This window comes from Macaca fascicularis, chromosome 14 (genome assembly GCF_037993035.2).
Source record: "Macaca fascicularis isolate 582-1 chromosome 14, T2T-MFA8v1.1".
Taxonomy (NCBI): Eukaryota; Metazoa; Chordata; class Mammalia; order Primates; family Cercopithecidae; genus Macaca; species Macaca fascicularis.
Genome location: NC_088388.1, coordinates 76,583,216 through 76,609,182, shown reverse-complemented (window position 1 = coordinate 76,609,182; position 25,967 = coordinate 76,583,216). Strand labels below are relative to the sequence as shown.

The following is a 25,967-nucleotide window of genomic DNA, read 5'->3' as shown; positions in this document are numbered from 1 at the left end:
TTTAAGAGATATGTACTATGTGATGACTGGTTAATAACACTGTATGCCTAAAATTGCCAAATAGATTTTAAGTGTTTTCACTACAAAAAAAAATTATATTGTGAGGTAATACATATGTTAACTAGCTTGATCTAGCCATTCTACACTGTATTTATATTTCAAAACATCATTTTGTCTGCCATATATACAAGTTTTACTTGTCAACAAATTTTAATTTAAAAAAGTCAGAATAATAGTTATTTTTGGTAAAGAAGAGAATTATTATTGGAAAAGGCATGTATAGCTCTCTTGGGGTAGCTGCTAAATTTCTTTTTCATTTTTGCCTTCTACTGTATTAAGCTATGCATTTGTTTTGTGTGATTTTCTTTGCTATACTTAATCATTAAAAAATTCTTGATACCTTTGTCAAGTAAGTACCATGAAATTTTAAAGTAAGTTATAAAAGAATTGTCACTGGTCAGGTGCAGTGGCTCATGCCTGTAATCCCAGCACTTTGGGATTAGCTTGGCATGATGACACTGGCTTATAGTTCCAGTTACTCAGGAGGCCTAGGCAAGAGGGTCGCTTGAGCTCAGAAGTTTGAGGTTATAGTGAGGTATGATCATACCAGTGCACTCCAGCCTGGGTGACACAGCAAGACATTGTCTCTAAAAATAAAAAAAAAATTTAAAAAAAGAATTGGCACAAATTCAGATCCCTTTATCATACAGCAAAATGGTGCAGGCAGCTTGCATAAAATTTTCCATTATGTGCATCTTGATAGTATCAAATGATAATTTCAGTATTTGAACCCATTTTGGAAACTGTTAAGTCTGTTGACATTTTCAAAATGGTCAAAGTTTCTTTGGCAAACAAAACTTCAATTGCAGAAATATACTCTTAGACACAGGTAATATTTCACCTGTCATATTTCACTCATTTCAGTCAACAAATATTTATTGAGTATATGCAATTTGTCATGCACTATCTTCAGTATTGCGAACGTAGCCGTGAAAAAAAATCAGTCAAATTTTTCCCATCACGGAGGTTACATGTCATAATTATCAAGCAATAAACAAGATTAGTAAATAAAATATACAGTATAGATGGTGATAAGGAGGTATGGAGGGAAAATAATTTGGGGAAGAAAGTGGGACATAATTTTAGACTGAGTTGCTAGAAAATGACTCATTGAAGAGCTGGTACTTAAGTAGAGTCCTAAAGGATCTGAGAGAGCAAGCCATGCAAATACCAGAGAAAAAGGACTTTTATGCTGACAAAAACAGGCAGGACCCTGAGGTGGAGCAAGCCTACTTACTTACTATGTTAGAGCAAAGATTGACCAGGGTTTATCTTCCAAATCTGGCCTGCCACCTGTTTTATTAATTAAATTTTATTTATTCATTTAATATTTGATTGTCAGTGACTCCTTTTTCACTACAATGGTAGACTTGAGTAGTTGTGACAGACTCCATGGCTTGGGAAGCTAATAATATTTACTCTGACCCTTTATGGAAAGTTTGCTCATCTGTTTCATAGAAAAAGCAAGATTATCAATATAGCTGAAGCAGAATGAATGGGGACTATTTGTAATAGGGGAAAAAAGAGGTTGGGCAGGTAAGGCTCTGGAAGAGCGGGGAGAGGGACATGCCAGTTGTACTGGGCCTTGTGGTTTATTGAGAATTTTGGTTTTCAATATGAATGGCCATGAAGAGCTTTTATAATTAGTTATCTTGCAATAATCCTTTAACTATTCTTGTTTCTGTCATCATTCACTTTAATCTGTTGTCAATACTACAGCTAGTGAGAGCTCATTAAAACAAGTGAGATGATGAAACTTTGATTAAAACTCTTCCTGAGTAGGCTAGAGGATATGAAATGCAAAACATTAATGGAAGGATTGGCCTTAACTTAAAATAGACATCACTGGCTTTTTTTGATTTGGGGGATTTTTTGAGGACAGAGTTTCACTTTGTTGTCCAGACTGGAGTGCACTGGTGTAGTCATGGCTCACTGCAGGCTCAGCCTCCCTGGGCTCAGGTGATCCTCCCACCTCAGCCTCTAGTATAACTGGAACTACATGGAACTACAGGTGTGCGCCACCATGCCTGGCTAATTTTTCACCATGCCTGGCTAATTATTTTTGGTCGAGACGGGTTTTGTTATGTCGCCCAGGCTGGTCTCAAACTCCTGGGCTCAAACAATCTGCCCACCTTGGCCTACCAAAGTGCTGGGATTACAGGCGTGAGCCAACATGCCTGGCCCAAGGTACCTTTTCTGAAGTGCAGATCTGATCCTGTCACTCCACTCCCTGCATTAAACACACTGGGTTTCTTATTTATCTAATTAAAAAGATACTACATGTTCACTATAGAAAACTTGGGAAAGCGTAAAGCAAAAAATAAAAATTAGTTGTTATCCTATTATCAAGATGCAACAATACTGTTGACATTGTGTTCTGTTTCTTTCTAGTCATTATTCTAGGCATGGTTACAGATTTATTGGTTTATTTATGTGAATTAGGATTACATGAAAAATGCAGTTTTATTTTCTACTTTTTGCATTTAACATGCTACCATGATAGTTTCCCTGTCTTTGAAAATTTCTTTAATGAGGTTTCCAAGTGTAAAGCAAGCATTCAGTAAATATGTATTGAATAGTTATTGAATGGTTTTGCCTAATTTATGCTAATACTACCAATGTATGAGCATAATTCCTTTTGCCATATCTAGAAGCTTTGAACATTATGACTAAAAACTTTGCTGTTTGGTTAAATTAAAAATCTCGCTGCTTTTTGAATTCTAATTTCTTTGATTACTAGTGGAGTTTGAACATTTCAGTCACTGTATTGTTGGTTGACATCCATGGCTAATTTTGTTTTGGGATCTTTAGTTTTAGCTTATATTTTAAATGGTCTTCTAAGTAAATGCATTTATTAATCCTTCAATGCAGTATACCTTAGCATCTGTTAAATGTATCATGTCCTTGCCCAAATCTCACTTTGTAAGTTGGTGAAATATGCTTCATAGAATTTTTAATTAAATATTGCTTTACAGTTTACATGAGACTTCCTGTTAGTAAAAGCTACCTCATGAAAAGTATTGATGTTATTTGCCAGCATTTAGACTAGAATTTGTTGCCATTTCAGTTTATTCAATTTAGTCAGCACATGTTTGAGTGTCTTACTGCAGGTGAATAATCCATGCTTCTGCCCCAGAGTAGTTCGTAAGACTGGTAGGACACATAGATTTGTAAAGAATTATAATTCTGGGCAGTAAGTGCTACTATAGAAGTCTGTATAAAGCAATGTGCAAACACAAGAAAAGGAGCCATTAATTCTTCATAGGGAAAGGATCAGATAAAGTTATAAAATGGAGTGATATTTTAACTGGGCTTGAAGGAGGTAAGATCTTGCCTATAATATAATAATATTGGCAAACACTGAGTTCTTGCCTGGTATTACTCTTCTAAAGGCCTTATATGTAGTATTGTATGCAATCATTGGCAACCCAGGAGATTGTGCCTGTTATTTTAGTTGTTTTACAGATTAGGAAAGTGGGTGGGAGGAGGGTCAGGATCAAAACACTACCTATCAGATACTGTGTTTATTATTGCCTGGATGACAAAATAATCTGTATGTCAAACCCTGGTGACACGCAATTTACCTGTGTAACAAACCTGTGCACGTACCCTTGAACCTAAAGTAAAAGTTTTTAAAAAATTAGGAAAATGAGGAATCTTAAAAGGTACAAAATAGCAATTGCTTACTAGGCAGAGTTAACAGAGTAAAACAAAAAAGTGATGGCAGCTTTGGGAAACTGAATTTTCCTATGTGGCTGAAGTTTGTGGTAAAAAGACGGGCCAAATAATTAATAATAGCTCCCAAGTACTATGTAAAAGTACTTTGCATGCTCCATTTTCAAAAATTCCCCTCAGATAAAAAGAAAAAAAAATCCTCACAGTTACTCCTTGAGGTATAGATATTTATGTTTCAGTTTTTAAAAGAGTTTAGAGTCTAAAGAGACTTAGAAAGTTTCAAGTAATTTTCTAAAGGTCCCACAGCTGGCCAGGGTGGAGGTGACACAAGAGCGTTAAGGTTTTTCTGACTCTTTGAGAGTCTTATTTTTCTTTCTTTCTTTCTTTCTTTCCTTTTTTTTTTTTTTTTTTTTTTTTTTTGAGACAGAGTCTTGCTCTGTCGCCAGGCTGGAGTGCAGTGGGGCAATCTCAGCTCACTGCAACCTCCGCCTCCCAGGTTTAAGCCATTCTCCTGCCTCAGCCTCCCAAGTAGCTGAGACTACAGGCCCACACCACCCCACCCTGCTAATTTTTGTATTGTTAATGGAGACGGGGTTTCATCATGTTGGCCAGGATAATCTCAATCTCTTGACCTTTGTGCGACCCACCTTGGCCTCCCAAAGTGCTGGGATTGCAGGTGTGAGCCACCGCACCTGGCCAAGATTCTTAATTTGTCATGAAATAGTTCAAATAAAACATAGTATAAAACACTTGTATATCCAACATTTTATTTGTGTGGTGGGTTTTTTTGTTTTTTTGTTTTTTTGTTTTTTTGTTTTTGAGACAGGGTCTTGCTTTGTCGCCCCAGCAGGAGTGCAGTAGTGCAATCATAGCTCACTACAGCCTTGACTTCCTGGACTCAAGCAATCCTCCCACGTAGCTGGGATCACAGCTCCTTCTCCAGGTATTGTGTATAGAATCTGGACCCAAAGAAGGGAAAAGGGCAAAAGGCACCAGTCAGCTGACTCCTTTCTCACCCACGACTTCCTCATGCATGTCATTGGTCATAACTGGATCACATGACTCACAGCTTTAAGGTATTTGAGGAGGCAAGTGCCTTCCTGAACAAAATTCGTTCTGTTTGTAAGAAAGAAGGGCAGAATAGATAATGGGCAGGCAACTCGTAGTGTCTTCTACTGTTAACTTATATAGAATATTCAATGTATCATTACAGAGTGATTCTGCTAGGGGTGGTGGAGAAAGCACATAATAAGTGATCAATAAATATTTGTTGAGTAAATGAATGAATCACCTTTAAAAACCCACAGTAGATACAACTTCTCTTGAGTCACTTCATTTGTGAAGAAATGTGATGCTGTGTTTCAATTTTTGGAGTGAATTTTTCCTTTGGTCACTTCAAATTTTATGCCTCTTAAACTCGTTTATGTGCTCTTTTACAACTTTCTTTTGACAAACTCTGGGAAAATGCTTGTGTAACTGACCTTTTCACTAATTTTTATAGTGCTTAAAGGTTCATATTCTGTCCTAGTTCTTCCTTTCTCTGTACTATTTTGGAAACATATTTATTTAATTTAGAGGAGCTAGAATATTAATTATTGTCATTTTTTTTTTTTCTTAAAAGAACCAAGCTGGCCAGGGCGGTGGCTCACGCCTGTAATCCCAGCACTTTGGGAGGCCAAGGTGGGCGGATCACCTGCGGTTGGGAGTTCGAGACCAGCCTGACCAACATGGAGAAACCCCATCTGTACTAAATATATAAAATTAGCCGGGCATAGTGGCTCGTGCCTGTAATCCCAGCTACTTGGGAGGCTGAGGCAAGAGAATCGCTTGAACCCAGGAGTCAGAGGTTGTGATGAGCTGAATCACACCACTGCACTCCAGCCTGGGCAACAAGAGCAAAACTTCTTCTCAAAAAAAAAAGAACCAAGCCAAATACACAAAAACCCAAGAATTTAACATTTTTGGAATAAAAGAAAAATAACACCAGTGGAGAACAATAGTTGAGGTTATTTAGTCCAGCTGCTTTATTTATAGAAGAAGAAAGATCAGTGAGTTTGTGACACACCCAAAGATGCATCACTAGCTAAATTAGTTAACCTGAGAATCTTGAACCTAATGTCATTTCTTGTTTTATTTTGCTGTGTTGTTACTCAAACCGAGATCAGTTACCTGCGAATGAAAACATAAAAGAAATCTACTGAAGAAACTGAGAAATTTACTTTACATTGGATCAGGGTCATGATGAGATCTTTAGATACTTTCTGAACCATAGAATAGAGATAAAAAAGATTAACTTGTGCTTAGCGCACACTTAGTATTGGGTTGAAGTTTTTTTTGTTTTGTTTGTTTCTTTTTTTGAGACAGGATCTCACTCTGTCACCAGTGCTGGAATGCACCCAGGCTGGAATGCAGTGGCATGATCAGGGGTCAGGGTTAACCTTGAACTCCTGGGCTCCAATGATCCTTCCACCTCAGCCTACCTAATAGCTGGAACTACAAGCACACACCACCATGCCCCGGCTTTTTGTATTTTTTGTAGAGACAAGAGTTTCACCATGCTGCCCAGGCTGGTCTCAAACTCCTGAGCTCAAGCGATCCGCCCAATTTGGCCTCCCAAAGTGCTGGGATTAAAGATGCGAACCATTGCACGTGGCGGTTGAAGTTATTTTTAAAGATAGTAATCAGTATTTTAACTGTTAAACAAGGTGTTCATTTAGTTAAATTTCCTGATGTACTAGCTAATCTCATTAAATGAGAATTTATCAAACCTGTTTTATCAGTGGGAAAGAGAAAACATACAAATTAGGTAATTACTGTCATCTCTGTTTTTGTCTTACCTTATTTATGCTGTAGAACTATTTTATATTTTGAATTAAATTTTTTTTTTTTTTTTTTTTTTGCTGTCATCTCTTGAAATATTTTAGCAGCATTCCCTACTGCACTGACTTTGTAAAGAAGGAAGAAATACTGATTACAGTTGCTTAACTCTCAGACCCTGAATGGTTCTAAATGGTTCTTGGCTTTTTTATTTGCAACATCATTGGACATAAAAGAAACGGTGGTTTGTAATGAAAATATTCACTTTTAACGAAATGTTAAATTTTCATTTCAAAAAACATATCCTGCTTTATCTTCTCACTTCTTTCCATCCCATTATTCCCATGAAATATATCCTAACTGGTTTATCAACTTGATGCGAATCATTTCAAAATTTTAGGAAAAAAACTTATATCTTAGTAAAACTTTGTTTAGAATTAGGTTTTTCAGTAGCAAGGATAAGGTGAAGGGATTAAAAATGTAGGTAAAATTAGTAGTTAATATATTCTGTAATGCAATCTCTATAATCCTATTCAGAGATTATGCTATTTACTGAATATAGCTTTGGTTATGTTTAAATCTGCACCATTATTAGGTACTCCATAAAAGTTGAAAATATATAGCCAATAAGGTATAAAGAAGAATTGACAGATAAATCTAAACAGTTTCTTTGTATAGTACTAACTTCTAAAATGTTCAGTGGTGGCATTTGATAAAGTAAGTTGTAATATGATCACGTTGAAGAATGTTATATAATTATTAAACTCAATTTTTATAAAAGGCATTTAGTATCATAAGAAAGTGCCAGTGTTTCAACGAATAAATTGAGGCAACATGATACCAACTTAGTGAAAAATATACAAGACCAGAAGGAAGTAACCTAAAATATTACTAGTGATTGCCTCTGGGTAATAGGATACGGGCTTTTTGTCTCTCTATATTTTTCATTTTCCCACTGCCGTGTTCCTGGTACAAGTGAAATGAAGTGCTCAGTGACTTGCGAAAAAGAACAGTTGTCAGTTTGTAAAACAAATATGGTCTTTTGGAAATGTTTTATGTAGCATTTTCAATTTTATGTTTTTAAGCCATCTCTTGAATTTGAATAAATTATTTGAACTGCATAAATATTTGCAATCCATTGAGAACACTGAAACAAAAAGTAAAAATCAGAAACCTAAATTTTTCTAAATGTTTTTTAATATCTAGAAGTTGTATTTCAACATTTTTGTAATTTTCTTCATTGTCAGATTTTATTTCTTATTGTCAAATATCCAATGACAAAGGCCACCTCTTTTAAAATAGAAACTTTAAATGGAAATATATATTATACCAAGACTTATATTTTATAGCCTTGAAAGTTTCTATTCATGTAATTAAACTTTTTCTAATTTTTAGAGGAACAGAAAGAAAGTGAAAAGATGAAAAGTGAGGAGCAGCCTATGGATATAGAAAACCGTTCTACAGCCAATGTTCTAGAAGAGACTACTGTGAAAAAAGAAAAAGAAGATGAAAAAGAACTTGTGAAACTGCCAGTCATAGTGAAGCTAGAAAAACCTTTGCCAGAAAATGAAGAAAAAAAGATCATCAAAGAAGAAAGTGATTCCTTCAAGGAAAATGTCAAACCCATTAAAGTTGAAGTGAAGGAATGTAGAGCAGATCCTAAAGATACCAAAAGTAGCATGGAGAGGCCAGTGGCGCAGGAGCCTGAAAGGATTGAATTTGGTGGCAATATTAAATTTTCTCATGAAATTACTGAGAAATCTACTGAAGAAACTGAGAAACTTAAAAATGACCAGCAGGCCAAGATACCACTAAAAAAACGAGAAATTAAACTGAGTGATGATTTTGACAGTCCAGTCAAGGGACCTTTGTGTAAATCAGTTACTCCAACAAAAGAGTTTTTGAAAGATGAAATAAAACAAGAGGAAGAGACTTGTAAAAGGATCTCTACAATCACCGCTTTGGGTTATGAAGGGAAACAGCTGGTAAATGGAGAAGTTAGTGACGAAAGGGTAGCTCCAAATTTTAAGACAGAACCAATAGAGACAAAGTTTTATGAGACAAAGGAAGAGAGCTATAGCCCCTCTAAGGACAGAAATATCATCATGGAGGGAAATGGAACAGAGTCCTTAAATTCTGTCATAACGAGTTTGAAAATAGGTGAGCTTGAGAAAGAAACAACACCTTTGAGGAAAGATGCAGATAGTTCAATATCAGTCTTAGACATCCATAGTCAAAAAGCACAAATAGAGGAACCCGGTCCTCCAGAAATGGAAACTTCTCTTGAGTCTTCTGAGATGGCAAAAGATCTCTCTTTAAAAACTGCTTTATCTACCACTGAGTCGTGTACCATGAAAGTTGAAGAAAAGTCTCCCAAAACTAAGAAGGATAAGCGCCCACCAATCCTAGAATGTCTTGAAAAGTTAGAGAAGTCCAAAAAGACTTTTCTTGATAAGGACACACAAAGATTGAGTCCAATACCAGAAGAAGTTCCAAAGAGTACTCTAGAGTCAGAAAAGCCTGGCTCTCCTGAGGCAGCTGAAACTTCTCCACCATCTAATATGATTGACCACTGTGAGAAACTAGCTTCAGAAAAAGAATTGGTAGAATGCCAGAGTACAGGTACTGTTGGTGGTCAGTCTGTGAAAAAAGTAGACCTAGAAACCCTAAAAGAGGATTCTGAGTTCACAAAGGTAGAAATGGATAATCTGGACAATGCCCAGACATCTGGCATAGAGGAGCCTTCTGAGACAAAGGGTTCTATGCAAAAAAGCAAATTCAAATATAAGTTGGTTCCTGAAGAAGTAACCACTGCCTCAGAAAATACAGAGATAACCTCTGAAAGGCAGAAAGAAGGCATCAAATTAACAATCAGGATATCAAGTCGGAAAAAGAAGCCTGATTCTCCCCCCAAAGTTCTAGAACCAGAAAATAAGCAAGAAAAGACAGAAAAGGAAGAGGAGAAAACAAATGTGGGTCGTACTTTAAGAAGATCTCCAAGAATCTCTAGACCCACTGCAAAAGTGGCTGAGATCAGAGATCAGAAAGCTGATAAAAAAAGAGGGGAAGGAGAAGATGAGGTGGAGGAAGAGTCAACAGCTTTGCAAAAAACTGACAAAAAGGAAATTTTGAAAAAATCAGAGAAGGATACAAATTCTAAAGTAAGCAAGGTAAAACTTCTACTTGTTTTAATTTTTAATTAAAAATATTTGTCTCTATATGTTCATAGGTTTTTTGGTTTTGTCTAAAACTTAGTCATCAAAGACAACTGAAAAAGTGTCTTTCTTCCTCTGAGATACCTTTTCAGACTTTATACTCTTGTCATCTTTTAACTTTTTTAAGAAATTAAAAGTAGTATAGAAATATATTCTCCTTGTTAACTATTCAAATAATATCCATCCTGTAGAATTATAGAATGAGAATTCCCCATTGCCATTATTAACAGTTTGGGGATAATTGCCACTATTAACAGTTTGGGGTATAGCATCTTTCCGGTCCTTTTTTTTTTTTTTGAGACAGAGTCTTGCTCTGTTGCCAGACTGGCGTGCAATGGCACGATCTCGGCTCACTGCAACGTCTGCCTCCCTGGTTCAAGTGATTCTCTTGCCTCAGGCTCCCAAGTAGTTGAGACTACAGGCGCGGGCCACCACACCCAGCTAATTTTTGTATTTTTAGTAGAGGTGGGATTTCACCATGTTGGCCAGGATGATCTCTATCTCTTGACCTGGTGATCCGCCCACCTTGGCCTCCCGAAGTGCTGGGATTACAGTCATGAGCCACTGCGCCCGGCCCTGCAGTCCTTTTTCATGCATTTATGTGGATGTTCATAAATATGTACTTATTTTTAAAAATTGGATCAAATATGTTCATTTTTTCTGTGAGTTTTTCACTTAAAGTGTCTCTGAATTCTTCATGTCAGTATAGTATACTTTTGCTTGTTAATGGCCACACAGTACTCCATAGTGTGGATATACCTCAGTTTATTTAACCACTCACTTACTGATTGACATTTAGGTTGTTTCCAATTTTTCACTATTACAGGCAATGCTGCATTGAAGATCCTTTTGGACATGAGTGAGTATTTCTTTAGAATAGACTCCTAGAATTGGAATTGCTGGGTCAAGGGACATGTATATTTTAAGTTTTGATAGCTACTTCCACATTGCCCTCCAAAAAGGCCCCATTAATATAGCATCTTATTACCAGTGTATGACAGTGCCTATTTTCCCCCATTTTACTCATTAATATTGGTGTTACTCATCAGAATTCACTTTTTTATGACCCTGTTATTTTAAGCAAAATATTTTACAAGTCTTTTGCTAGTCGATGGGAATTTTTCATAATTAAAAGTGCTACTTTTCTTTTTAACTTATTTAAACAATCAGATCATTTTTCATTGTAAGTGATCCTGTGTTCCCTGAAATACTGAATTTTTAATTTTTTTTTAGGGTTCCTCTTTTGTTGTTAGAATTAATTTTGTTCTTTTCTAGAGACCTATAGTGTAGGAATAAACTAAAGTACAAGTTGAAAGAGTAAAAAACTAAACAATAAAAAGCTGTTAATCACATTGTAAATTTGTTCTCTGAATGTATATGTTTTTAAGTTTGTCAGGATTTTTTTATGCAGTTCTGGATTATTTAAAATTTAAAATTTATCTCCAATAGAGGATTTTAAATTTTTACATGAAAATATGTGAGAATATAGTCATCATTCTCTTATAAAGTATTTAAAATGTGCATGACCTTTGACCCAGAATCCTCTTCAAGGAATTTATCCTAACCACAGAGATGTGTGTAAAAATATTTATAAAGATACAGTACATTGTTGACGAAAGTGAAAAACATGGGAAACAACTACCTAAATGTCTAGTAGAGGATTAGATACAAACAGTTATGTAATGGCATTTATAGTAATGTTAGGAGAATATGACTAGGAAAAATATAAGACCAAATGTTCATTATAGTTCAATTTTAAGAAAAAAGAAAACAAAAATTAGAAAAAATAGTGGAAATATATACCAAAATTTAACCATAGCTATATCTGATGATGAGATGATAATAATTTTCTCCTTTTTTTGGTATAGTGGCTGAATACTATACAATGGACATGGAATCAGGAGATTTTTAAAAGACATTCTTATATCAAATTATCCCAATTTTTTATTTTATACAAGGTAAAACCCAAAGGCAAAGTTCGATGGACTGGTTCTCGAACACGTGGCAGATGGAAATACTCCAGCAATGATGAAAGTGAAGGGTCTGACAGTGAAAAATCATCTGCAGCCTCAGAAGAGGGAGAAGAAAAGGAAAGTGAAGAAGCCATCCTAGCAGATGATGATGAACCGTGCAAAAAATGTGGCCTTCCAAACCATCCTGAGCTTGTATGTACCTGATATAAATGAACAATACTCGTATCACAGACATGGTGAGGTTGCCCAGAGCAACTAACTCTTCTGGGTTTTATCATGGTTTGAATTTCTTGATGATAACTTGTATGCTACAGAGTAAGCTTTATTTCTGTTTCTCATACAACCTAATTCTAGGAAGGCCAGCGATCAAGATCCTACTTTCATTCTACCTAGCTTATACATTGATATTTCCTCTACATAATAATACAGCTCAATCTCTTCTCACAAATTGATGAATGTATTCAAGTATTTTTAGTTTGTTCTTTTAAAGTTTTTCTTCTTTCCCTTTAAATTACTTTATAATGGTATTTCTGCCTGGCATGGTGGCCACATGCCAGTAGTTGCAGCTACTCAGGTGGCTGAGGTAGGAGAATTTGAGCCCAGGAACTCAAATGCAACCTGGGCAGCATGGCAAGACCCTGTCTCATGGATGGTTGGATAGATAAATAGGTAAGATAAATAGGTAACTTTATAATGATACGTTTGAAGTGCCAGCTTTAAGTAAATTAGGCCTGAAGGCCTTACTGCCTTCCTATAAAAACATGTAAGTCAAGTAGTAATGTAGTAGGGCTTTAAATTTTTTTAATGGCAAAAGAGTGGCATTGGAATGTTTCTAAAACAGAGAAATGATGAATGCTTGAGGTGATGGATACCCTAGTAACCTCATGTGATTATTACTCATTAGATGCCTTTATTAAAACATCACATGTACCATATAAATATATACACCTACTATATACCCACTAAAATTTTTTTAACGTAAAATTTTTTTTTTAAATTTATAAAAGATAAATCATACACCAGATATATTCCAAAAAGAATCGTACTGCATTTATAGGGAGCTTTTTCCCCCGGAAGTAAGTGCTTCAAAGGCTGCCTGAATCAGGAGAATTAGTATCTAATCTATTTTATATACTATATCTATATAATATATATATAATTTGCAGTTCATAAGTGAGTCTGTTGAGGAAATAGCCTTGTTATACCTAATTCTATGCACCTGTGCTGTTCTTTTGACTAGATTTTACTTTAAAGGCAAACTCCAGCTATTAAATAGAAGAAAATATAAAGAAAGATGTTTCTACCTGAGTAGAATCGTGTGGACCAGGATTTGAGATCCTCTAAAGTTTGGAAAATTCCTAAGGAGTGGTTCTCCAGGCTCTTTTTTCCTGCAAGGCGTTATGATGTGATGGGAAAAGCATAGGGCCAGACATCCTAAATTCAGATCCTACTTATCAGGATACCACTTATCAGGAGCTAACTTCCCTATATTTTGATTTCTTTATTGTAAGGTGTGACTCATACTACATACTTCTGAGGGGCGTTTTTAACAGCTCATGTAAAGTTGCCTAGCACCGTTTCTGATACATATTATGTGCCAGGTAAAAGTTAATTCTGGTTTACTTAGTCTTTTCTTTTTTACTGTTAATATCATATCTGGAAACTAAATGTTATCAATGAAGTTTATCATAACCCAATAGTTTTTAAGGGCTCAAGTAAAAACCAGTGAATGACTTGAGCTCTGAGAAGAATAGATGTTGAAATTATGCTGAGAAGATTCCTCTAAGCATTTTATGATCATCAAGGTCTATGTAAGTTAAATCAATATTTTTATACAGAGAAAGGCCAAGAGGACATTTAAGATAGTAGTCTTTTTCTGCTTTCTAAATCAAGAAAAAAAGCAACACTTGGTGTTCTCTCCTTACCATTTTCTAATGTCCCTTTAAACTAAAAGAGTGCATTTTACCTAAGGCATCAATGACTGCTGTAAGGAACTGATGTGAAGAAATGAGAGGTAAAATGGGGTGAGCAGAAATTATATTGTGAATGACATTGGAAACCGAAGATCCCAAATATGGTAGATTTCTTATGTCAAGTGCTTAAGGATAAACATCAAGTCAAAATATCAAGCAGCTATTCTATGTTAAATCGTAAGAATATGCTGCTGAGCCAGAAAGACATGGTCCTTGTCTTAATTGAGCTTTAACAGCAGAAAAGCAATAAACGTATAAATGAATATAGAATTCTAAGGAATTTTCTAGATGTTTTAGTCAAAATAAATGGATTATTATCTGAGACTTGGAAATCGTACATGGTAGTATTTATTTAGTGAGACTTTACTGCAGAGTAGAAACAATCTTCACTTAGAAATAAATTCTAAAAGTATACCTGTAATTTTGATATTTGAAATTTAGGTTATGTCTTATAGAAACTATGTGATAAATGGATTTAGGTGGCCAGGTTAGTCTGCATGTGCCTATGTAATCAACTGTATACCAGAAGTATAATACTAAAGTAACTACCAAACCCTGGGTATTGGGAGCAAGTGGTGATGCATTGTAATGGTGTGCCTCCTCCCACACCCATGGTACAGGTTAGGATTGCAGAAACTTCATCTGTACTAGGGTTGAGCAAATAAAGAAAGCATAGATAATAGGAGCTATGATGAACCCTATGATGGTAGATTAGAACTGGAGATATTAGCATGAACTCCATATTTATTTTAATATAGGCACAGAAAGATATATGTGTATACGTATACATACATATATAAACACTGTCCTCTGAGAGAGATGAAAAGTAGTTGCCAGTAGCAATGAGCTTTCAGAGCATCCAGATCTTGGTTTCCAAGTACCATTATCCAGTAAAGGAGCTAGGGCTTCTTGAAGAAATGGTTGGTTCTAAGGCTTGGCATGGAAAATACAAGATGTTCCTGAAACAATCCTGTAGTGCCAGAAAGTAAGGAAGTACTTTAAAAAAAAAAAAGAAAGAAAGAAAGGCAGGCAAGTCCTAAGGACACAAGAGACAAGCTGAAAGAGCTTCCATTGTGTCCATGGCTGGAACAGTTCCAACAACAAATTAAATAATGATAGCTTTGGATTGTAACCCAAAGACTAAAATAAATATTCATTAATTCATATTGATATAAATAATTGAATAAACAAATGTGGGGAAGAAGGGACTTATTTTCCTTACAGAATAATTCCTAATAACATATGTAGAAGGCATAAGAGAGATAGAAAATCACCATCAGAACACCACAGTAATAATCGTTGCAAGCAAAATCCCAGTGATTGCTAAAACTAGTGAGCAGAACTCTAAGGAGAGAGAAGATATTGGCGTAATTTCAGTGCATTTCCCCCAAGTTATTTATTGATTTATTACTATTGAGATTTCAATATATATCCACAAATTATTTGATACTCATACTTCTAGAAAACTTAATTCCCTTACCCTTGAGTGTGGGCTGTACTTATCATGAGAATAGAGTGTGGAAGGTGACCTTACAGTGGATAAAACCAACAGATACTACTTTAACCAAGTGACCAAAGTTAATACCAGCAGTAGTAAGTCATATTGATAACACGTATCCACTGATACAATGCAGTGAGCAGGGCACTTCCCCTCTGTGAGTTCTTCTCCAAAACCTAGAACCCCAGTCTAATCCTGAGTAAACATCAAACAAACTCAAATTTCAGGACAGTCTACCAAAAATATCTGATTACTATAGTACTCTTCAAACTGTTGGTCAGGGAAAACAAAAAAGGACCAAGAAATCCCCCAGTTATGTACTGGGGGATACTAACAAAACATAACTGAATGCAATATGATATCCAAGATTCAAACTCAACAAAAGACATTAATGGAAAAACTTGTGAAATCTGAATAGCCTGTTGTTTAGTTTGTAGTATTGATGTTAATTTCTTAGTTTTGATAAATGTACCAGAGTTATATGAGGTAACAGTGTTGAAAATTGGGTGAAGGGTGTATGAGAACTTTGTACCATCTTTGCAACTCTTCTGTAAATCTAAAATTATTTAAAAATAAAAGGTTTTCTTTTAAGTTAAACGTTTTCGAACATACTATGTTAAGTTTTAGACCTTGGTCCTCTTAAATACCGATAAAGCAACTATAAGACTAAGTGATGTTACGAACCTTTGTATTATATCATGATGGTTCTGAATGTAGTTGTATTCTTTTTCTATACCTCATTCTCTTTCTTATTTGAATTTACATGGTAAAAAGAACCATGAGTGTTTCTTACAGGTAAGTAATTGAAATGCTGTTTAAAATGGAAATTTTTTGTGTTTTAAAAATTCTGTGTGGTAGGGTAGTTTTTGATACTTGAGCTTTAAAACTTTGTTATAAAGAATATGTTGTTATAGCCTTTATGGCTATATGCTGAATGAAAAAGGATTCTAACTCTAGGTCAGAAAGGATTTGTTATTTTTAACTAAATTTTGTAGCTTAATTTTTTTTTAGGTTTTTTAAAAAATTAACATGGGCCGGGCGCGGTGGGCCCACGCCTGTAATCCCAGCACTTTGGGAGGCCGAGGTGGGTGGGTCACAAGGTCAGGAGATCAAGACCTTCCTGACCAACATGGTGAAACCCCGTCTCTACTAAAAATACAAAAATTAGCCAGGTGTCGTGGCAGGCACCTGTAGTCCCAGCTACTCAGGAGGCTGAGGCAGGCAGGAGAATGGCTTGAACCTGGGAGACGGAGGTTGCAGTGAACCAAGATTACGCCACTACACTCCTGCCTGGGCTACAGAGCAAGACTGCATCAAACAAACAAATAAATAAATAAATAAATATTGGTATGTCAGATCCCTAATCATCAGAGCTTTTTTTATTTATTAGCTTTATGCAAATAAAGAATGCTTTGCAGTATAGTACTCAGAAATACTGAAATGTCTTTAACCTAAGAGTCATTTAATTTTAGCCATAGTTAGGTTGACGTCAGTGTGGTTATTTCAGATTCTTCTGTGTGACTCTTGCGATAGTGGATACCATACTGCCTGCCTTCGCCCTCCTCTGATGATCATCCCAGATGGAGAATGGTTCTGCCCACCTTGCCAACATGTAAGACCCCGCCCACTTCTGTTTTCCTAGTCTTTGAGTTTGTATTCAAATTAATAATAACTGTTTAATAGCTACTGAATGAATATTTTTTTCTATTTTATTTTATTATTTATTTATTTATTTATTTTCTTTTTTTTTTTTTTTTTTTATTATTATACTTTAAGTTGTAGGGTACATGTGCATAACGTGCAGGTTTGAATGAATATTTTTAACCTTCAAAGCAATGTGTAAATAATATTTACCTCTGTTTAGATTTCTACCTTTTATTAATAGCTTTAAGGTTTTCCTTTCTGTTTTTTTTCCAAAGCAATTATCAGAAGCCTTCTAAGTTTTGTAAAATTATGAACGGTTTTTTTTATTGTATTTGTTATAAGCACAAAAAGCACCAAGTGTAGATATGTCGAAGGAAGGATATATGTTTCTTCCTATGTATCACTTTGTTTCATCCTCTTTTTTGGTTTCTGCCTACTTTGTATTTGTCAGTAGTTTTATAGATGGTGTTGTCAGGGTTAGGAGAAACATAGATTCTCTTTTTCTTCTATCTTAGGCAAATTTTTTTTGGAAGCTGAAGAATCAGGTTATTTCTGTGCTACTGTGCTCATTGGTTACTTTTCTCTCACAAACCTACTTTCATTTGCCTTAAAAATGATAGATTAGGCCAGACGCAGTGGCTCACACCTGTAATCCCAGCACTTTGGGAGGCCGAGGTGGTCGGATGGATACAAGGTCAAGAGATCGAGACCATCCTGGCCAACATGGTGAAACCCTCTCTCTACTAAAAATACAAAAATTATATAGGCGTGGTGGCACACGCCTTTAGTCCAAGCTACTCGGGAGGCTGAGGCAGGAGAATTGCTTGAACCTGGGAGACGGAGGTTGCAGTAAGCCGAGATCACGCCATTGTACTCAAGTCTGGCAACAGAGCAAGACTCTGTCTCAAAAAAAAAAAAAAAAATATATGATGGATTAAGCCAGGCATGGTGACACATAGCTATAGTCCCAGCTCCTTGGGAGACTGAGGCAGGAGGATCACTCAAGGCCATGAGTTTGAGGCCAGCCTGGGCAGCATTGCAAGACCCCCATCTCTAAAAACTTTAAAAGTAGTAATAATTATTTTTTTAAAATGATAAAAGTTTGGCCAGGCATGGTGGCTCATGCCTATAATCCCAGCACTTTGGGAGGCCGAGGCAGGCAGATCACTTGAGGCCAGGAATTCAAGACCAGCCTGACCAACATGGTGATACCCCATCTCTACTAAAAGTACAAAAATTAGACAGGCATGGTGGCACACTCCTGTAATCCCCGCTACTTAGAAGGCTGAGGTACCAGAATCGCTTGAATGTGGGAGACAGAGGGTGCAGTAAGCCAAGATTGTACCACTGTAGTCCAGCCTGGGTGACAGAGTGAGATCTGTCTCAAAAAATTAAATTAAATTAAAATAATGAGCTTTATGCATTTCTGTGAAATGGACTTCTGTGGCTTAGCACAGTTTTATTATCAATTACATTTTTCAGCTCTGTTTTAACTCAGTAACTGTGTAGCATTGTTTGTATATTTTTTTCCAGTCTCTTTTTTTTTTTTTAAGGATAGTCAAGTGAAGTAGTGGGAGTGGAGAAAGAACAAAAAAATCTGTAACTGGTTGTGATCAATTAGTTGTAAATACCACTGCACTCACACCAGCCCAGTCTCTTTTATTAAAAAATAGTTTTTGGCATCATTATGTTTTATCGTACATATAACCTTCTCCCTTTAAAACATCTTTGAATCTTTTTTAAAAAGTATAATCACTGTTGCATACACATATCGAACCAAATGCTATTTTAAACATTGATGATTGCCAGTAGGATAGATACAGAATGCGTTTCTTTTGGCAAAGCTGTATGTTTCTTTAACGTGTGCTTTATTTTAAAGGTACTATGCTCATCTTCTGTTCAAAGGATGCTGAGGCACCTTTTATTTGATTAAACACAAGAAAAGCTTCATTGTTCACTTACTGTGTGGTCCCTTTCTAGCTCTCAGAGCACACTACCCATGAAGTTAACATGTATGTAATAAATGATTGCTAAAAGTTGTTTAAAATGACCCTTATCTATTTTGCTTCTTCAGAAACTGCTCTGTGAAAAATTAGAGGAACAGTTGCAGGATTTGGATGTTGCCTTAAAGAAGAAAGAGCGTGCCGAACGAAGGTATTTTTATATGTGTGTTAATGTTTTGTTTGGGAATATGAGAGCAGAATTCTTTCACTGTATGGATAAATGGATCTATCTAAAACAAGGATTGGCATACTGTGGCCTGTGGGCCAAATCCAGCCTGCTTTTTGTTTTTGTACTGCCTGCTGACTGAGAATGTTTTTTATGTTTTTAAATGATTGCGGGGTAAAAACTAGAATCATATTTCATGACACATGAAAATCATATGATACTCAAATTTTATTGTCTGTGAATAAAGTTTTATTGAACACAATCTTGCTCATTTGTTTATATATTGTCTGTGGCTGCTTTTGCCCTACGACAGCAGCATTGAGTAATTGCAACAGAGACCTTATGACCTGCCATGCTTGCATGCTTATTATCTTTCCTTTTACAGGAAATGTTTGCCAACTTTTGATCTGAAGTATTTATCAGAACTAGCTGGGCATGGTGGCTCCCGCCTGTAATCCCAGCACTTTGAGAAGCCGAGGCAGGCGGATCACCTGAGGTCAGCCTGGCTAACATGGTGAAACCCTGTCCCTCCTAAAAATACAAAAATTAGCTGGGCGTGGTGGCGCACACCTGTAGTCCCAACTACTCGGAGGCTGAGGCAGGAGAATCGTTGCAGTGAATGCCACTGCACTGCAACCTGGGCAAGAGTGAGACTCTGTCTCAAAATAAATAAATAAATAAATAAATAAATAAATAAATGAAGTATTTGTCGGAACCTTCTCTGAATAAATATTGGCCCAAGTATTGTGGAGGGTGTGTCCATAACTAAGTATTGTAGAGAATACAAGAAAACTCTAAGAACTGATCTATAATTTAGTTATCCCTGTCATCTCCTTGGGTGGGCAGCTAACATTGGTGAAATAAAGAGTATTAAATGCTGAATTGTGTCCTACTAACTATAAGAGATGCCCTCTTCTCAATATAGCATTGCAATGGTGGTCTAAAGCAGTTGGAGAAGGCTTTTTTTTTTTTTTTTTTTTTTTTTTTTTTGAGACGGAGTCTCGCTCTGTCACCCAGACTGGAGTGCAGTGGCACAATCTCGGCTCACGGCAACCTCACGCCTCCCAGGTTCAAGTGATTCTTTTGCCTCAGCCTCCTGAGTAGCTGGGACTACAGGTGCCCGCCACCACACCTCGCTAATTTTTGTATTTTTAGTAGAGATAGGGTTTCACATTTTGGCCAGGCTAGTCTCCAACTCTTGACCTTGTGGTCCACCCGCCTCGGCCTCCCCACCCGCCTCGGCCTCCCCACCCGCCTCGGCCTCCCAAAGAGCTGGGTTTACAGGTGTGAACCACCCTGCCCAGCCTGGAGAAGGGTTCTTAGATGAAGTTCTTAAGACTGAACTTGAGCTTAATCTTTAAAAGGGGATTCATAATCAGGACAATAGTTTATATTTATTTGTGCCTTCTTTAATTAATCTATTTCTGCACATTCATTTTCGCCTACTGTGTACCAAACTGAAGAGGAAAGATCAAAAACAAAGCTCTTGTTTACATGGAACTCACCTTCTATTAGAGAATACAGACATATGAACCAATGATACAATAAAGTAGAAAAGTGGAGGTATATTAAAAGCAATACAAGAACATGGTGGAGGAGCATTTTAGTTCCCATAGCATTTGGGGTTCTCAGGAGAGGCATTGGAAGATAAATTGAGGTTATACTGATGAACGTATTTCAGACAAAGAGCACAAACATGAGCAAAGGCAAAGTGTAAAAGTGACAGTAGATGAGTGATAGTAGATAGATTTTTGTAAAAGCTGAGGAAGGCTAAATTGCGAATAGCTTTCCAGGCTGGGGAATTTGACTTATTCTCTATAGTAAGTGGGGCGGCCATCAAAGGAGACATAGGTAAGTATATCTTTATTTCAGGAAAAAATGCTGTGGTAACAGAAGAATGAATTAGAGTTGGGACTGTTGGAATAGCAAACCTGAGAGGCCTGAATTAGGCCAGGCATTGTGATAATAAGGTGAAGGTGTTAGGGAGAATTTTCAGAGGATTAATCTGTAGAACTTGATGCCCGTTTATACACTGGTATGATTGAGGAAATCTAAGTATTATCTCCTGATTTTACCTTCATTTGCTACTTCTTTACCTTATATCCCCTGACTCATAGTCTTGCCCTCCAAATTTAGCTTGCCTTAAGGCAATCAGCTTGTCCCTTGATCCTCTCACTTTACCTTGTGCAAAGGTGAACCATAATAATGGATTCAGCCTCCAGAATCTAAAGGTTTTGTTTTTTTTGCTACCCAGTTTGAGCACTCTGGCTCGTAATGGATGCTACTTAGTTTAAAGGCAAGTTAATCTCTCAAATTGACTAGGACACAAAAGTACTTTGAATTGAGAAATGCTAGGTTATTTCTTTCTTTCTTTTTTTTGAACACAGGGTCTCACTATGTTGCCCAGGCTGGTCTTGGAACTCCTGGGCTCAAGGGATGCTCCTGCCCCAACCTCCCGAGTAGCAGGGACTACAGGTGCCCATCACCACACCCAGCTAAACCCTGGGTTATTTCCATAAACTGCTTGTGTTTCAGATATTTGGAATATCTTCCAAGAACATTTTAAAAAATAAAGAATGATCCTGTATGAAATTACTAGGACTATTTTGATGTGCTGTTTCTCTTGTTTTTATTTTTGACACTGCAAAAGATATAACTAAAGATATTTAAATTAAATCACAAATAAAAACTAGATTTTTCCTTTGCCTCCATCTTGCTCAAAACTGCTTATCCTTTTCAGAAATTAGTGGTTTTCCCATGTCCTGAAGCTGATTTGTCTCAGAAATGTAGATAGCTAATAGGCTCACCGACTAAGGAAGAGAGTTTTGTTTTGTTTTATTTTGAGACGGAGTCTCACTGTGTCACCTAGACTGGAGTTCAGGTGCAGTGGTGAAGTCTCAGCTCACTGCAACTTCCACCTCATGGGCTCAAGCAATTCTCCTGCCTCAGCCTCCCGAGTAGCTGGGATTGCAGGCATGCACCACAATGCCCAGCTAATTTTTTTTGTATTTTTAGTAGAGACGGGGATTTCACCATGTTGGCCAGGCTGGTCTTGAACTCCTGACCTCAAGTGATCTACCTACTTTGGCCTCGCAAAGTGCTGGGATTACAGTCATGAGCCACTACTCCCAGCTGAGAATGTATTCTTTCTAAAAGCCAAGAATGTAAACCACTAAGAATGTCTTATCTGCTTATTCTTTGGAGCCCTTTGATGCATATACCATTTATATGTGTAAAAGCCTGGTGAAAACTTTTGACAACAGCCTCATATACTATAGGATATGCCACTGCAATTACGAAATATTTTGATTTTTAGAAATTGATGTTTTAAAGTATGCCACAATATTTGTTTATATTACTGTCTCCAATTTACTAGTTCCTTTACTTTCTCTCCTACTCTAGGTAATCCTCTTTTTTTAAATGGCGTCTTTTTTATTTTTTGGAGACAGAGCCTCGCTTTGTCATCCAGGCTAGAGTGCAGTGGTGCTATCACTGCAACCTCTGCCTCCCACCTTCAAGCAATCCTCCCACCTCAGCCTCCTGAGTAGCTTGGACCACAGGCACACACCACATGCCTGACTAATTTTTGTATTTTTTTAGTACAGATAGGGTTTTGCCATGTTGGCCAGGTTGGTCTTGAACGCCTAGCCTCAAGTGATCTGCCCACCTTGGCCTCCCAAAACTATGGGTTTACAGGCGTGAGCTACCACACCCAGCTTTAAATGTCATCCTTTAAGAGGACATCTGTAATTATGATTTTATATCACATTCTAAGTTCTCAGATTGTGTATAGAAAGGAGAGGAAAGTTACTGTTACAGGAAGACCAGCCTGACACAGAGCTGGTTAACCAATTGTTGTTGGTGTTTGCTGATTCTCCCTAATAATCTGGATAACAAAGCTGTTGCTGTTTATAGTTCCTAGAATACTTGTATGTGTGTGTGTGCATGTATACACACACGTATATATGAATCTTAGGAGCTCTAAACAGCAAAATATGTGTGTTTCTAAAATAAATACTAGCTGTAAATTCTAGCCATCGTCGTTCAGTTTTCTAAAGTAAGCACTTATATTCACTTCTAAAAAATCTGTGAAATAACTTATTTAGCATTCATCCTAGCAGCTTAGAGCCGTACTTACTCCCTGTGTCGTAATACAAGAGCATTTTACTCCCTATTTACTCCCTAAGCAACCCCTGTTTATGCATTCATTCAACATTTAAGCAACATGTATTGGGTACCTACTTTATGCCAATGAGTGTAATCAAATGAGGAAGTATATAATGTGGTCTTTACCTTAGAGGTCTCTACAGTCTTGTGGAAAAGAGGGATGGATGTACATTTCAGTGAGTATTTAGTGGCTAACGAGCAACTGTCTACAGACCTGATGGTGTGATGCTCTGTGATGTTTTAGAAGTCCACTGAATGATTTCTAAACATACTGGTTTTAATAGCATCACAATCTGTCTCTAAAAAGACCATGAATATTCTTGTTAGAAGGGCACTAAAGGCTGCACTCTAAAAGACCTAGCCAGCTGGATACATTAATATCCTTATATAAGGAACATTACAAGCAGAGGGAGACAGAATGGTTACTATTTCAGTTCAGTTCAATTTAACATACAGAGGCATGTCGGAGCTCAGCTGTCCTTGAATTGGATTAACTTTCAGAGAACCAGGGAAAACACCTGCATATTTTTTTTTTTGTAAATAAGAGACAGGGTCTCACTCTTGATACCCAGGCTGGAGTGCAGTGGCGTGATCAAAACTCACTGCAACCTCAAACTCCTGAGTTCAAGTAATCTTCCCATCTCAGCCTTCTGAGTAACTGGGACAATAGTGTGTGCCACCATACCTGGCCAATTTTTATTTTTTTAATTTTTATAGAAACAGGCGTCTCACTATGTTGCCCAGCTGGTCTTGAATTCCTAGTGTCAAGGGACCTTGTGCCTCGGATTACAGGCATGAGCCACCACACCCATCCATCCTGCTGGTTTTTTATATATAATTTAATTAAAATCAGCAAAGGTTTGTTTCTTGGAAATTAAACTATGGAGATGTCATTGGCTCAAGTCTTCATTTCCTGGCTATAGTTATCTTCAGTTATGGCCTTCTAGAGCAGAGCTATATGTCTGCATTGCTTTCTTCTCTTTCAATAGGAAGGAATGAATGGTCTCAGTGTCATTCACTGGGACCTTGATAAGGTTTTGTTTACATAATTTTTATAGCAATATTTATTACCATGAGATTATAAATGTTAATACATACACCCGAAATATTACTAAAAACTTTCTCCAGCATAACAAAGGTCTAATTTGTCTAATCAAAGGTGGCTTTCCATCTAATCATATCAACTCGTCATAGCATAACTCTTTATGAAGTTGCTTGTCTTATTTCAGTTATAGGTTTTATTTGACCAATGTAAGTCATTTCTGAAAGATATTGTTATATTGTTATCTTAACCCTAGGAAATGTTGAGCTCCCCACACATACTAATACTATATTAAAGTTTTATACTTAATAGCTAACATGGTTAGCCGGGCGCGGTTGTGGGCGCCTGTAGTCCCAGCTACTCGGGAGGCTGAGGCAGGAGAATGGCGTGAACCCGGGAGGCGGAGCTTGCAGTGAGCCGAGATCGCGCCACTGCACTCCAGCCTGGGCGACAGAGCGAGACTCCGTCTCAAAAAAAAAAAAAAAAAATAGCTAACATGGGCCAGGAGCAGTGGTCACGCCTATAAGCCCAGCACTTTGAGAGGCCAAGGTGGGTGGAATTTGAGACCAGGAATTTTGAGACCAGCCTGGCCAACATGGCAAAACCCCATCTCTACTAAAAATACAAAAATTATCTGGTTGTGGTGGCGCTCACCTGTAATCCCAGCTACTTGGGAGGCTGAGGCAGGAGAATCACTTGAACCTGGGAAGTGGAGGTTGCAGTGAGCTGAGATTGCACCACCGCACTCCAGCCTGGGCAAGAGAGTGAGACCTTGTCTCTAAATAAATAAGTAAATAATAGCTAACATTTCTGTGACTTACCCTCTGCTATTAACATGAAATTGTAATTTTAACATTGTGTGTATTCGTGATGTTTATGTAACAATTTTATTTTCAGCAAATCTCATGTATTTTGTTTGTTTTTCACCTAAAGAAAAGAACGCTTGGTGTATGTTGGTATCAGTATTGAAAACATCATTCCTCCACAAGTAAGTTTCTGATTTGTAATATTTTTAAATGGGAGATTGTCATAATGCTCTAAAATTTTACCCACCTTATGTAATGTTAGTGGTTTTAATTTACTTTAAGAAGGAGTTTCATTCTTGTCATCCAGACTGAAGTGCAATGGCACGTAATCTCTGCTCACTGCAGTGTCTGCCTCCTAGGTTCAAGCAATTCTCCTGCCTCAGCCTCCTGAGTAGCCAGGATTACAGGTGTCCGCCACCACACCTGGCTAATTTTTGTATTTTTAGTAGAGACAGGATTTCACCATGTTGGCCAGGCTGGTCTTGAACTCCTGACATCAGGTGATCCGCCCGTCTCAGTCTCCCAAAGTGCTGGGATTATAGGTGTGAGCCACTGTGCCTGGATGGTGGTTTTAAATCTATGATATACTAGTATTAAAAATGGAAATTTAAGACCTTTGAGAAATCACCCATAATCCCTCATGATTGAAATTTTATGTATGCAGGTGACTCCAAAATGTGATATCACATCTAAACTAAACTTACGGCTTTTACCTTTGGAGTATGTTTCCTGTTTTTACGCTGAACTTTATAATGTGTTGTTAGCTTGTTTTGCATGCTGTTTATGTAAAATGACTAAAGAATAGTTAGGAGAGATTTGATTTTTAATTTTTACTTTGGGGATTGTTGAAAACTTCAGTTTGTATTGTTCATCACAGTTTGGGTTTTTTGAAGGATTACCTTTGTTTTGCATTTATTAGTCTAATTTA

At 36.9% G+C, this 25,967-nt stretch overlaps 1 protein-coding gene across 6 annotated transcripts in view; it reads left to right on the top strand.

Moving 5' to 3' along the window:
* The window catches only part of RSF1 (remodeling and spacing factor 1), a 158,420-nt gene that overhangs the window by 108,105 nt on the left and 24,348 nt on the right, over window positions 1-25,967 (top strand). For 3 of the 6 annotated variants that reach the window (XM_005579173.5, XM_065528765.2, XM_045371239.3), the window contains 5 exons: window positions 7,948-9,722; window positions 11,726-11,932; window positions 16,719-16,823; window positions 18,930-19,009; window positions 25,167-25,221. In XM_005579173.5, coding sequence (XP_005579230.3) covers window positions 7,948-9,722; window positions 11,726-11,932; window positions 16,719-16,823; window positions 18,930-19,009; window positions 25,167-25,221 — 2,222 coding nt within the window. Of the gene's footprint in view, window positions 1-4,582; window positions 4,679-7,947; window positions 9,723-11,725; window positions 11,933-16,718; window positions 16,824-18,929; window positions 19,010-25,166; window positions 25,222-25,967 lie in introns of all 6 variants that reach the window. The other 3 variants (XM_074014854.1, XM_065528764.2, XR_012423556.1) reach the window with 3 other exon arrangements.